The sequence below is a fragment of the Miniopterus natalensis genome, chromosome 5 (assembly GCF_054644295.1).
Source record: "Miniopterus natalensis isolate mMinNat1 chromosome 5, mMinNat1.hap1, whole genome shotgun sequence".
Lineage (NCBI taxonomy): Eukaryota > Metazoa > Chordata > Mammalia > Chiroptera > Miniopteridae > Miniopterus > Miniopterus natalensis.
This window is the reverse complement of record NC_142085.1, coordinates 63,127,331-63,141,451: the sequence shown is the minus strand read 5'-3', so window position 1 is coordinate 63,141,451 and position 14,121 is coordinate 63,127,331. Positions and strand designations below refer to the sequence as shown.

At 36.6% G+C, this 14,121-nt stretch overlaps 1 protein-coding gene across 2 annotated transcripts in view; it reads left to right on the top strand.

Annotated features, from left to right (window-relative positions):
• Window positions 1-14,121, top strand: part of MCM9 (minichromosome maintenance 9 homologous recombination repair factor) — a 61,251-nt gene that overhangs the window by 33,013 nt on the left and 14,117 nt on the right. For both annotated transcript variants that reach the window (XM_087817583.1, XM_016198713.2), the window contains exon 8: window positions 8,084-8,258. In XM_087817583.1, coding sequence (XP_087673709.1) covers window positions 8,084-8,258 — 175 coding nt within the window. The remainder of the gene's footprint in view (window positions 1-8,083; window positions 8,259-14,121) is intronic.

Here is a 14,121-nt window from a genome sequence, read left to right as displayed (position 1 = left end):
CAATAAAAACATATTTTTTTTAAAAAAGTCAATATGGGACAGCTAACACCAGGCTTTCCCACATTTAGGAAAACTACTTAGAGTGGGGTCCCATTTTATTGTCAATGGATTAAAGAGTCAAATAGGACCTTCCAAAAATGGTTTCCTCAAGCCCAGTTGTTTGTGTGCATTAGACAGAGTGGGAGTCCTACTGTGGTGATGTGTTATGTATGTATAGATACATTTTGAGCCTTAAGACATCCTGTTATGGTAGGAGAGTAAGGTGTTATCACCTCCATATAACAAATGAGGACAGTGGTACTCAGAAACCTGTTCCTTTAAGTACTGACCAAGTGCTTCTCTACTTTCTGTTCACTGTGTCAGGTAATACTTAGAGTGGACTTTATGAAACCACTAAACTTGGCTAATTAAATTCAGATAAAATCGATTAAAAGTTTTTTAAAATATTTAAAAAAATATTTTAAAAGCAGTTGGTATCATTTCCTGGAAGAACCCACCGGCTGGCAGACACTGTAGTAATGACTTGATTTTAAGGAACTCTTTAGGAACAAAGCTCCATGAATGAGGTTGGCCCAGGTATATACTGGGAGTGAGAGGAGGCCCAAGCCAAGGCAAAGCTTTGGGAATCTTCCCATGAGACACTGCAGATGTAAAGCCTCCTGTTACAGAAGGGATGATTGCAGGGGCGGGGAGGATAGAATGAATCCTGGAATGAAAATGCATTCTTATACTTTAGGGTTTCCATATTTGTATCCCCCTCCCCCATTCTTTGCTCCTGTCATTAATAACATTTTCACTGTTTTGCATTCATTGCTACCCACCATTAGGTTACAACTTTGTTTGTTTTTTGGTTTTGTTTTTTAATATGTTTTTATTGGTTTTTTAAAGAGAGAGGAAGGGAGAGGGAGAGAGAGAGATAGAAACCTCAATGATGAGAGAGTCATTGATCGGCTGCAGCCCGCAATCCGGGCATGTGCCCTGACCGAGAATCGAACCCCGATCTCCTGGATCCTATGTCGATGCTCAACTGCTGAGCCACGCCCGGCTGGGCACAACTTTGTTGAAGATATAAGCTGTGTCTCAGCCCCTATCCATAGCTGGACTATACTGTTGAACATCCTTTGGATAGCTATCCATGAGATCAGTCTGCTTTCTGAAGCACCATAATTATGTTTATTGTTGACAATTTATTGATGTTAATATTCTGACCAGAAGAGTATTAATGGAATGCTTAATAATTATTTTCTGTTTCATGTACCTAGTTTTTTGCCCTGTGTTCTTAGTCCTATTACATGAAGCTCCTTCTGAACTCATTTTCCTCTTGAACTCGGTCTCCACTTATAATCCATCTTCTCATGTTTTACATTCCATTCTTCCTCTCTAACCGTCCACCTCTCCCATTCATCAGAGGCTTGGCCCTTTTCCAGATAACCAGGAGAAGTGTGGTCATAAGTAGAGAGAGGACTCAGATCGTTAAAACATCTCTTCGCTAGACCACTGCTTGCACAAAGCCACTGCTTAAGCTTAGCAGCTTTTTTATTTGGTTACTATAGAGATAAATGACATTAAATGGAGATATGCTTGACAGAGCTAGGCAAGTAAGCTTTGTGAGATTGGAGGTCATATATGCAGGGTTGTTTAGAAAAGGTCAAAACCAGAAAGGATAGGAAGGAGAAAGGTTTCGCAAATGAGCTAATAGGTAATTAATTGGTGAATTTTAGGTTGGTAGATTTGTGCCTGCTAAGGCCTTGAATCCAGCATACAAAGAACCTACCTACAAGTACCCCTAGTATGATTACATAGTGACTTTTTTTTAAAATAATAGCTATGCTGGGATGAACATTTGTGTACAAATTTCTTTGGGAGGGGGATATGTTTTTATTTCGCTGGGTTTTGAGAGTGGAATTGCTGGATCATGTGATTAACTCCTTATGAGGAACAACCAGGCTGTTTTCCAAAGTATCTGCACCATTTTACATTCCCACCAGCAGTGTATGAGCATTCCAATTTCTCCACATCCCTCCCAACTCTTGTTATTATGTCTTTTTGATTATAGACATGGGCGGTATGTAAAGTAGTGTCTCATTGTCTTTTTGATTTACATTTCCCTGAGGGCTAAAAATGTTGAACGTTTTCTCATTTGCTTATTTACCATTTGTATATCTTTTGTGAAGAAATGTATATTTGGATCCTTGGCCATTTAAAAAATGAGGCTATTTGTCTTTTCGTTATTGAGCTGTAAAGAGTTCTTTATTCTAAATGCAAGTCTTTTATCAGAGACATATTTATCGTGTTTGGAAAGTTTTTCTCCATTCTGTGGATTATCTTTCTATTTTCTTGGGGGTGTCATTTGCAGTACAAAGCTTTTAATGTTGATGAAGCCCAATTTATTTTGTCTTTTTTTGCTTGTCCTTTTGGTGTCTTTTTTCAAAAACATTGCCTAATCAAGGGCCATGAAGATTTACATCTGTGTTTTCTTCTAACCATTTTATACTTTTAGCGCTTTACATTTAAGCCTGATCCAGTTTGAATTATTTTTTGTATATGGTGTCAAGTAGGGGTCCAAATTCCTATTTTTATATGTGGATGTTCAATTTCCCAGAAGCATGTTTTGAAAACACTATTCTTTCCTCAATGAATTGTCTTGGAACCCTTATCAAAAATGAATTAGCCATAAATGTATGGGTTCATTTTTGCACAGTTAATTTTTGTTGTTGATCTATATCTTATGCCATTACCACACTGTATTGATTATTGATACTTTGTAGGAAGTTTTCAAGTCGGAAGTTTGAGTCCTCAAAAAAATTTTTTTCAAGATCGTGTTGACTATTTGGGATTCCTTGAATTTCCATATAAACTTTATGAATCACTGTCAGTTTCGGCAAAGAAGCCAACTGAGAATTTGATAGGGATCACGTTGAATCTGTAGACCCCTTTGGGGAATATTGCCATTTTAACAATGTTAAGTCTTCCTGTCAGTGAACATGGGATGTGTTTTCATTTATTTAAATTAAAATCATCTTTAACTTCTTTCAACAATGTTTTGTAGTTTTCAGAGTATAAGATTTTGTACTTTTGTTAAATGTATTCCTAAGTACTTTATTCTTTTTGTTGCTATTGAAAATGGAATTAGCATTTTCTTAATAGATTTTTGTATTCTTCATTGCATGTGTATAAATTGATTTTTAAAACTTGACTTTTAATCCTTCAACCTTGCTGAACTTGTTTATTAGTTGTAATACATTTTTAGTGAATTCCTTAGGATTTTTCTATATGCAAGATCATGTCACTTGTAAATAGCAATAATTTTACTTATTTTTTTTCCCTTCCTGATGCCTGTTATTTCATTTTTTGCCTAATTGCCCTTCCTAGAACCTCCAGTATCTCCAGTAAAATGTTGAATAGAAGTAGCGAGAATGAACATCTCTGTCTTGTTTCTGATCTTAGTGTGAAAACATTCCATCTTAACACCATTAAGAATGATGTTAGCTCTGTTTTCTTTTGTAGATGCCCTTTATCAGGTTGAGGAAGTTCTCTTCTGTTCCTAATTTGTTGAATTTTATCAGATGCTTTTCCTGCCTCTATTGAGATGATGATATGTTTTTTGTCCCTTACTCTATTAATATGGGGATATTACATTAGTTGATTTTCAGATGTTGTACCACTCTTGTATTCCTGAGATAAGTCCCACTTGGTCATGCTGTATAATCCTATTTATATATTGTTGAATGTGGTTTGCTAGCATTTTGTTGAGGATTTTTATATCTGTAGTCATAAGAGATATTGGTCTTGAGTATTCTTGTAATTTTTATTTTTAATGTAGGCATTTATAGCTATGTTACTCTGTAAGCCCTGCTTTAGCTGCATCCCATTGTTGTGGTGTGGTGTATCTTCATTTTCTTTCATCTCAGTGTTTTCTAATTTTTCTTTTGTCTGGCTACTTGTTCATTGCATGAATACCTTTCTACACTACCTCTGACAAATGGACATTCCATTTTTGCTTTAAATAGTTACTTTGAGGAAAAGTTCACTACTTTGTAAAGTATCCCACATTTTTAAACATCTCAATGTATCCAGCAGTCCCCTGTAAAACTCTACATGTTGTTCTAGGTTATTTCTTTTGAAGTTGCCCCAAATTAGTCTAATGCTTCTTCCATGGGATAGTTCTCTAAATATATAAACATTGTTTTCACTTCTCTAAATCTTTCTTTCAGGCTAATTATACCCCATGTTATAAACTATTCCTTAAATTTAAGGTATTATTAACATGTCCTTCATAATCTGTTTGCCCTTTTTTAAAAATTAGTATTTCTTTTAAAATTTGATGTCTCAAAGTGTAGATATCAATACTCTAGAACAGGTGTCAGCAACCTCCTATAAAGGGCCAGATACAGATATTTTAGATTTTGAGTGCCATTCAATGTTTGTCACAACTACTAAACTCTGCCCTTGTAATATGAAACTGCGATAGGCAATACAAATAATAACCACGACTGTGTTCCAAAAAAAGTATTTTTACAAAAACAGGTGTCCGGGCCAGGTTTTGCCCACAAATCATAAATTGCTGACTCTTGCTCTAGATGTTATCTAACCAGTGCAGAGCCTAGTGTGATTATATCTTCACTTGTGAATGCTATTGCATTAATGTATTTTGAAGGTTATATTAAAATATTCTGAGGGAAGTTGGGTATTATTCTCATCTTTGCTCCTCTATAGGTAAGTGTTTTTCCCGCTCTGGCTTCTTTCAAGGTTTTTTTCTTCATCTTTGATTTTTCTGAAGTTTAAATATGATATGCCTAGGTGTAATTTTGTTTAACATTTTTCCTGCTCTGTGTTCTCTGAGTTTTCTGTATTTGTGGTTTGGCATCTGACATTAATTTGGGGACTTTTTTAGTCATTATTGCCTCAAATATTGCTTCTGTTCCTTCTCTTCCCTTTTCTGTTGTTCCCATTACATAAATTACATCTATGTTATACCTTTTATAGTTTTCATAGTTCTTGGATATTCTGTTCTGTTATTTTCCACCTTTTTTCTCTTTGCTCTTCAGTTTCAGAAGTTCCTATTGACTATCCTTACTCAGAGATTTTTTCCCTCAGCCATGCCAGTCTGCTAATGAGACCATCAAAAAGCATTCTTCATTTCTTTTGTAGTGTTTTTCATCTTTAGAATTTTTTTTATTATTTCTTAGACTTTCCATCTCTTTGCTTACAATATCAGAGAAAAAATGTCAGTATTTAGTGTGAGAACCTGTTAGAGCTCCTGGAATTAAAACTCACAAAAATGTGGGAACTCTCTGCCCCCAATGACTGGGTTCCTCTGGAGTTTTTAATTCTCAGAATTCTCCATACTGAGCCTCTAGCAATTTGAGAATTATGGTTCAGACTTTCTTTTCCCAGTACAGATTCCCCTGGAAGTTTCTGCTCTGGTAAGTTGTGATTCTCTGTCTTTATGTCTTTTTAATTTGGGGGGCAGGGGTTTGCGCTGTGACCTCGTTTCTCTGATGGATCTCAGAATTATTGATTTCTCACTTTATTCAGGTTTTTACTTGGTGTTAAGATGGAATAGTAACTTCTAAGCTCCTTAAATGCTGAACCAAAAGCCAGGTGTTTTCTTCTACAAGTTTTACATTTTTCATTAGATCTTTCATTTGTTATGATTTAATGTTTGTATTACATGTGAAGTGTGCATCAAGATAGATTTTTTCTTTTTGCATAAGACTGTCCAGTTATTTGTGGAATAGACTATTCTTTCTCTATTAAATTGCTTTTACTTTTAGATACTTGACCATATATGTGTGGGCCTATTTTTGGACTTTTCTATTCCACTATTCTATTTGTTTTTGTCCTTCCTCCAATACCACTCTGAATTGATTTACTGTAGCCTTTTAGTAAATCTGGAAATGGGTCATGTGAGACTTCCTACTTTGTTTTTGGGTTGACTCTTCTGTTTTCTGTGCTTCTCCATATAAATTTTATAATCACCTGGTCAATTTCTATAAAAAGAAAAATCCTGCTAGGATTTTGTTTGGAGTTGTATTGAATCTACAGAACATTTGGGGGAAAATTAGAGAGCACTTTGGGGAAACATCTTAAAATGTTGAGTTTTTTAATTCATTCATTAACTACGGGGATATCTCAATTTGATTAGGTTATCTTTGATTTTATCAGCGTTTTGTAGTTTATGCATACAGATCTTATACATCATTTAAAATATTTATACCCAGGTATTTCATATTTTTGGGTGCTATCATGTATTATTTTAAAATTGCAGTTTCTAATTTTTTTCTAATATATAGAAATAAGATTAATTTTTGTATGTTGACTTGCAAACTGCAACCTTGCTATACCCATTTATTAGTTCTAGCAGCTTTTTTGTAATTTTTGTAATTTCCTACATAATCATATTGTCTGTAAGTATATAAAATTTTTTTTAGTTTTCCCTTTCAAGAAAAAGAGTGTTGAGAGGAAATCTTTTTGCTTTGTTCTGATCTTGGGGGTAGAAGGGGTATGGGGCTCTAAGCATTCAATCTTTTATCGTTAAGTGTTAGCTGAAGGATTTTTGTAAATACACTTTATCAAATTGAAGGAGTTCCCTCTATTCCTAGTTATCTGAGAGATATTTTTTTATCATGAATGATTGTTGAGTTTTGCCAATTGTTATCTCTGTATCTATTGAGGTTATCTTTTGCTTTTTCTTCCTTAGTTTGTTGATACGGAGAATTGCATTGATAAATCTTTGAATGTTGAACTAGCCTTCATTCCCAAAATAAACCCAACTTAGTTATGATCTTTTATTATTTTATGTATTGTTTGCTATGCTTTTTTTTTTTTTTTTTGAGGATTTTGCATCTATGTTTATGAGGGATACTGGTCTATAGTTTTCTTTTACCATGTCTTTATCTATTTTGGGTACCATGATAGTTCAGTCTTCATTAAATGAGTTGGGAAGTGTTTCTTGCTTTTCTACATTTCTGAAAATTTTGTATAGAATTAGTATTATTTATTCTGTAAATTTGTTTGGTAGAATTCACCATGACGTCATCTCAGCCTGTAGATTTCTTCATTGCAAGGTTTTTAACTACATAGTCAATTTTCAAAGCATATATAAGATTATGCAAGTTATAATTTTTTAAGATAAACTTTGACAGTTTATATATCTCAAAGGTTTTGACAATTTCATCCAAGTTATTAAACGTAGGACATAGAGTTGTTAATTTTATTTCTGTATCATTAGTTCAGTATCTATAGGATCTATAGTGGTGTCCCATCTTTCATTCCTGATACATGTAACTTTTGTCTTCTTTTTTTCCCCTTATTCAGTCTAGCCAGAGGTTTATCAATTTTTTTAATCAACAATAGTTATTATAAATACTCATTATGTATCATACACCTTTTTAAAAGAGCTTTGTTTATATTCTATTTGAATATTCAAGAGTCTATAAAATATTTTCCACTGTTATCCTCTTTTATAGGTTAGTAAACCTAGGCCTCGATATGTTATGAAACTCACCTGCTATATGATAGCCAGAATGAGAAGTCCAGGATTCAAATCCAAGTCTGGGTGACCCCAGAGGCTTTGCTTTTGCCACTCTGTTTTATTGATTGGTATAAAGGATGAATTAAAATCAGATAAGACATATGAAGAGAATCCTCAGTGACTGGGAGCAAACTTTTCTTTTTTGACTGTAATATCCACTGTTCTCTGTCTTTGGACCTTTCTCTGTAAATAGTACATAGTACTAAACCTCTTGTCGTAAGATCTCTGGAGATTTGTTTGCTCCTTCTAAAGTTTAGACCACTCAGTGAGGGTTCCTACCAAGGACAGACGACAGATAATTTGAGGACTTTGGGTTGCTACAAAATACTCAGTAATGCTTGTTAGGTTTTTAGAACATAGGATATTCCAAGACCTAGTGACAACCTGAAATAGTTGTCCTGATGCCATCCATTCTTGGTAGAGTACAAATAAAAGCCTTGACTCTATGTCCTTTCCTGCCCTTTAAAATGTAGGTATTTATTCCCTTTCATAGGTATAAGATACCTTTTGAAAATAAAAGCTAACACAGCCTGCTTGTTTCCTTAGGTCTGACGGTAACTGCTGTAAAAGACTCAGGAGAATGGAATTTGGAGGCTGGAGCATTAGTGCTTGCAGATGCAGGTCTTTGCTGTATCGATGAGTTTAATAGCCTCAAAGAGCATGATAGAACCAGTATCCATGAAGCCATGGAGCAACAAACCATAAGCGTTGCTAAGGCTGGGTAAGACTTTCTTTTCTTTAGATCTATTTGAATTGTGAGATTAGTTAATATATGATTATGGAAAAATGCAAACCTTATTGAACTGTAAGGTGTTTTTGTCCCTCTCAGGGACTGTCAGTTATCACCCTTCAAGACACATATTAATTTTCCCATGGAGGCGAGCAAGAGCAGTAAAAATGAGTTGGGAAGAAGAAAGGGAAAACTAAAGTGTAAATGTAAGTTGATTTAATTCATGGAGGGAACTTAGGAAGAGCTTTCAATTTAGGCTTCAACCTGTTATCTCATTCAATAATTGTGTGTCTACTCTGGGTATTTTATTATGTTAGGAATTTTGAAAGATTCTAAAAGACAAAACATAATGTCTGCTTTCAGTGGTATTCTCCTTATGTCTTTTCCCCCCCTAATATATTTGAATGGAAGGTTGATTACAGCATATGGAAAACTAAAGAATAGTATGTATTAGCATAAGATGAAGTACTTGTTGTGACTCAAGGAGGCTCAAGGGTTGAGGTATGTGAGTCCTTGACTACACATGGCCAATAAGAAAAAAATAGGCAGGTTCAAATAAAAATCCAGGTCCTGAGGTGATTATGAGAAACTTACTTGGCTACAAAGGCTGACCCCCAAAAAGGCTGCCAGGTCATCCAAGCAAAGAACAGAGGCAGAACTATCTTATCCCTAATGCTGCTATTATAGGTCTGAGGCCAGCTGATCAGGTAGATAGGTCTGCGAGCAGTCTTCAAACTAATGGTTACTTGGGAGCCAGGCAGACAGACACTGGTGTTATAGATTATGTGAGATCTGTTTATATACACTCACAAAAAAGGAAAGGGGTGGGGGGGTGAGGCTATAGCCCAGAGGGAAAAGATAAAAGAAAAACTAGACAGAACTATTATCAGATCTATTCATTTTCCTCAATATTTATTCACTCAGTATGTATTTATCAAGAACCTGCTATATGCCAGGCACTGTGCTAGACACTGAGAAGTCCAAAGATGAATACAACACTGTCCTTGAAGTATTTACTATTTTGTTGGGAAAGATAGACACAAGAGCATCAAAGTGATAAGTCCATAATAAAAATATTATGAGAGAACATATTTTAGAATCATTAATGCTTCAAAACTACTTATCAGGGGAAATCGGAGGTAATAGTTTACTAAGTGTCTTCAAGGCTACTTTCTCTTCTCATTATATCTTCATTTAATTAGTACCTTTGCTAGTTGGTAGAATCTGTGGTTTATTTTTATATACCTTTTCCAGAGGAAATCTGGGACATTTTGAAAGATTCCTAAATAATGCTGGCATCAGGGAAAATTGAAACAAATGCTGTGATTGTATTTTAGAAAGGGAGAACATTGGCAGTGCTGTATGATGGGCTACAGAATAAATCTTTATAAGTGAAAACATCCTATTAACTACTACTCCTGCCTTTACCCTCTGCAAGTGGGAGTTAGTAAGACTCCTCCATGCTATCCATACGTATGTCCTAAGTTCCAAAAGAAACATTCTTGTAGATGAACAGTTCACTTGCGACACCCACTGATTGGACACTCTTGTCGTAGCTATGACTACTTTATGAACTGGAACAGTGCTTTTCACACTAGTTATGGTGAAGGGCTGCTAGGGTCATGGGATTAGCAAAAGCAGTATATTTTGATGATTGGAAGATAATTTGGGGGATATTCAAAGTAGATATAATATAGCAGCTATATTGACTCATTGCCACCTTAGCAACAGAAGTATGTTCTCTTCAAACCTGCTTTCCCATCATTGTGACTTGGATGCTTTCTCTGTCACTGATTTTTGCTTGTGTTTGTGGATCTTTTAGACTTGGTCAGCTCTCTTTAGTAGTTCAACTCTCCCTCTTGTGTTCATGCCAAGTATCCTCAAAAGAGGCCTAGTTAGATACCGCCATCCCTATTGGAAGATTTATGCAAGACCAGCTCAGAGGCCTCTGGCCAGTTTATGGATTGACTCCCCCAGAGTCAGGTTCCAATCATGGGTCCAGTGTGCTGTTCTTGTCTGGCAGTTTTCAGGGAAGAGGTTGTAGGGTTATGTGTGTGGTGGGCATTCCAGTGGTTGGCCTGTCCAGGACTGTAATGAATCACTTAAGGAATGTACCAAAGAAAGAGTCATACAGCAGTTGTCCTTGCTGGTAGGTTAGTCATTGCTGGTAAACAATAGTTTAGACGAAAAGATAGAATAGCCTGGTGAATCAATATAAATAGGAGCTAGCTCTTTATGAGAAAACTCTTGAACTCGGTGGGTTTCAAAGAGGCAGGGTTTTTAAAGACAGTAAGTATTCAGTCACATGTGCCTAGCTTGGTTCAGCTCTCTAGTCATTTTTACAATTTTTCCCCAGATCATAGTTACCACCAATTATATGACTTTTTTCCCCTCCATTCAAGTTGTCCTTTAAATTTTGTTTTTTAATTTTTATTTTGACATTGTATTTACTTACAAAGAATTGTAAGAGTAGTACATGTTGTTTTTGCTCTTGGGCCAGCAGTTAAATGTGCCCTCAATCAACAGTTACATCTAATCCACTTGGTGGTGAGAACCAATGAAAATATTCTTTAAGTTCCACTTTAGCTCATGTGTTCATTCTTCATAGCCCTTACTCTGTGTGCCACTCTACGACTGAAGAAAAGTTGGATCTGCCTCCCAGCAGCAGCTCATCTAATTTTTTCGCTAACAGTTTTCAGAATATAAATTCATTTCCCCTAATTAGAAGCCTTTTAATCTTTCTGATTCCAAGTATACAGTTAATCGCTAAATGTAGAACCCTTGAGAAAATGTCTCTCGAGTCATAAAGCATATCAGGATGTTAATTAGTAGCAGGTAAGAAGAGTTAAGTGTGGAAAAGGAGTACTTATCATGTATTCTGCCAAAGTAAAATAAAGACTGAATTTTCCCCTTAAAATGCCTTCCCTACTCCCCACTCCCCAGTTCAAAGACTTCTCTTTTTTGACCAGCAATACAAAGTCTCCTGTGCCCTAAAACTGGAGACTTTCCTTGAGCCTTCACCCTCTAGCACCACTTCAAGTTTTTCATTGAGATTTTTGATACTTTGCAATATCATTTTCAGGATCTCTTGATTTTTTGGCTTTTTTTTCTCTCTCTCTCACATGTCTCAAGTGACTAAAGTCTGATTCATTTGTAAAGGACTTTTATTTGAATTATAATCTCCCTATGGATGATAGTGTAAACCACTGCATCGGAACATCTGGCTGGCCTCTGAGGCTGCAAGGAATTTCTCAGATATTTTTTTAATGTGTCATTTTATATACACTGTACAGAATTAGAGAGTTCATTTAAAAAACAGGAACCATGCATGTAATTGTTCCATACAAACTGGTTTTTGAATAGAGGTTAAACTTTATCCATGTGGTGGACATGTTCCTGGAAGGGCATATCATAAGCCATACACCCACCATTCAGATGTGCGGGTGGCTGGGAAGGAACCAGTTAGTATGATTTCTACAGTGTAAAAGCTTGTTATGGGTAGCCAGAATAGAAAAAAAAAAAAAGCTAAAATACTCGGGATGCCTAGAGTCTGCTAAAATATAACTTACAGTGTCATTAACCAAAATATAGGTCGTATTAAATCAGTGCATGTTTGAGAAGACCGATAATTTTGTTCTTTGCTTATGTTACTTAAGTCCGAAACCATTTTTAAAATTTGGGATTTTTAATACTTTACATTTGTCCTGGCTACTTAATGAAATAGAAAAGGAAACCAAGAGGCAAATGCTGCAATATGGGCTTAAAGGGATTATCAGTATTTGCCTTTACCTGTCTGTTAAAACTGCAGATCAGTCCCCGTGCCGGGGCAGTGGCAGGCAGCACAGGGCCACGCCGCAGTGTGGAGTCACGGGGGAGAGCTTTATGTGATGATGATCGTTAAGACTAGAATGCTGACCTACGTAATGATTTGGGAAAGGTAATGGTTCATTATCTGCAAGGTTCTTTTCAAACTTAACTAGGATAGCACCTCATCAAGGGCAGGATATCAGTAGACTCTTAAATAATAGGGGAGACTCTCACTATTTGCCAAAGACACATCTTAGGAGAAAATTTGACATTGCAGTTGTGTATTTGGTGTGACTAAATTATACTTACGCCTAGGGAGGGAGTGTAGTCTCAAATTTAAAAACAGCAAGATGGCAGTTTTTTGTCTTACTCAGTAAACATGCCTGAGCACTAGCAGTGTCCTGCTTTCTGCTGGCTGCTCACACCGCAGAGATGAAAAGGCAAGGCCTTTGTTCTCACGGTGCTCACAACCTGGCAGTGAGGCAGACAGAGAACACTTATTGTGCGCTGTGGTTCTAACAGCCGTAGAAGAACCACGGCACCAGTCCCACTCAGCGGTTCTTCAGTTTTCTAGTCCACACCAGGCCACTGATAGAATCTCTGAGACGGGACCTGGGAACCTGTACTGTCAAAACCTACCTGGGTTCTCATTGAAGAGGCAGGCTTAGGAACCACAGCTCCAGGTGAGATTGCTCCACAGCCAGGCGCCCTGTTTGCGTTTCCCTCCCAGGATCTTGTGAAGCTGCATCTCTGTGGCATCTTTCACAAACCATCCTCAGGCCGAGGGGGGAGGCCGGGAGAGGAGGCAACCAGCCCCTCTACCCAACCCCTGAGAGGGCTCTGATTCCTGGGGCCTGAAGGGACTGTGGAACATGAGAATCCTGCCTTGGAGGCCTCTAAGCATGCTCCCAAGATAGGAAAATATAAGTTCAGATCAAGCACTTTGAGAGTTTTCTGTTCTTTCCAGATGAAGTAGATGAGCAGTGCTTTCACCCCTCTCCTCTTTCCTATTCCCGTTGCTTGTGAATCTCCTGTTATCACTCACTGAGTCAGTCTAGACATGAATGGTAATTGTGAACTTTATCAGCCCTGTTAAAAAGAGAGGAAGGGTGTATGTCCCAGCATGTTAGATTACCAAAAATATGTATATAATGGATTATGAGGATATCACTAATACTGATATGTTTTTACTTTGTGTAGTTTTGTGGGGGGGTTACCCCCATTTTTTGCATGCTCCTCTTTAGGGGAGCAAAGATTGTTTTTGATTTTTTTTTACAAACATGCCACTTATTTTGATTCTTTTCTCTCACTTTTTCCTCATGACAGCTTTGAGCCTAAAACCATTTTTAAAATTTGGGATTTTTAATATCTTACACTTGTCCTGGATGCTTAAAATCCACCCTTTTAAAGGATACGATTTCATGGACATTAGTACATTCATAGAGTGTGCAACTATCACCACTATCTAATTCCTGAATATTTTCATCACCCCAAAGAGAAATCTCGTAGCCTTTAGCTGTCAGTCCTCATTCCCTCCATTCCCCATCTCCCCAGTCTCTCAAGTCCCTGGCAATACTCTGTCTCTATGGATTTGCCTATTCTGGACATTCCATATAAATGGAATCATACAAGATGTGACTTTTTGTGTCTGGCATCTTTCACTGGCATAGTGCTTTTAAGGTTCATTCAGGTTGTCGCATGTGTCAGTAGTTCATTTCTTTGTATGTGCTCACACAGCTTTTCCCCATGCATGAATGAGCAGAGAGTGAGCTGTGGTCTCCCTTCTTCTTTTTATGAGGACATAAATCCCATTATGAGCACTCCACCCTCAGACCTCATCCAAACCTAATTTCCTAAGGCCCCAATTTATAATATCGTCACATTGGTCATTAGGGTCTTCAGCATAACTAATTTTGAGGGGACACAAACATTTAGTCCATAACAGCCTTCATTACTTTCTTTTTTTTATTGTTGTTAAAAAACACATATCATAAAATTTACCATCCTAATTATTTCTATGTATATAGTTCAGCACTGTTAAGGATAA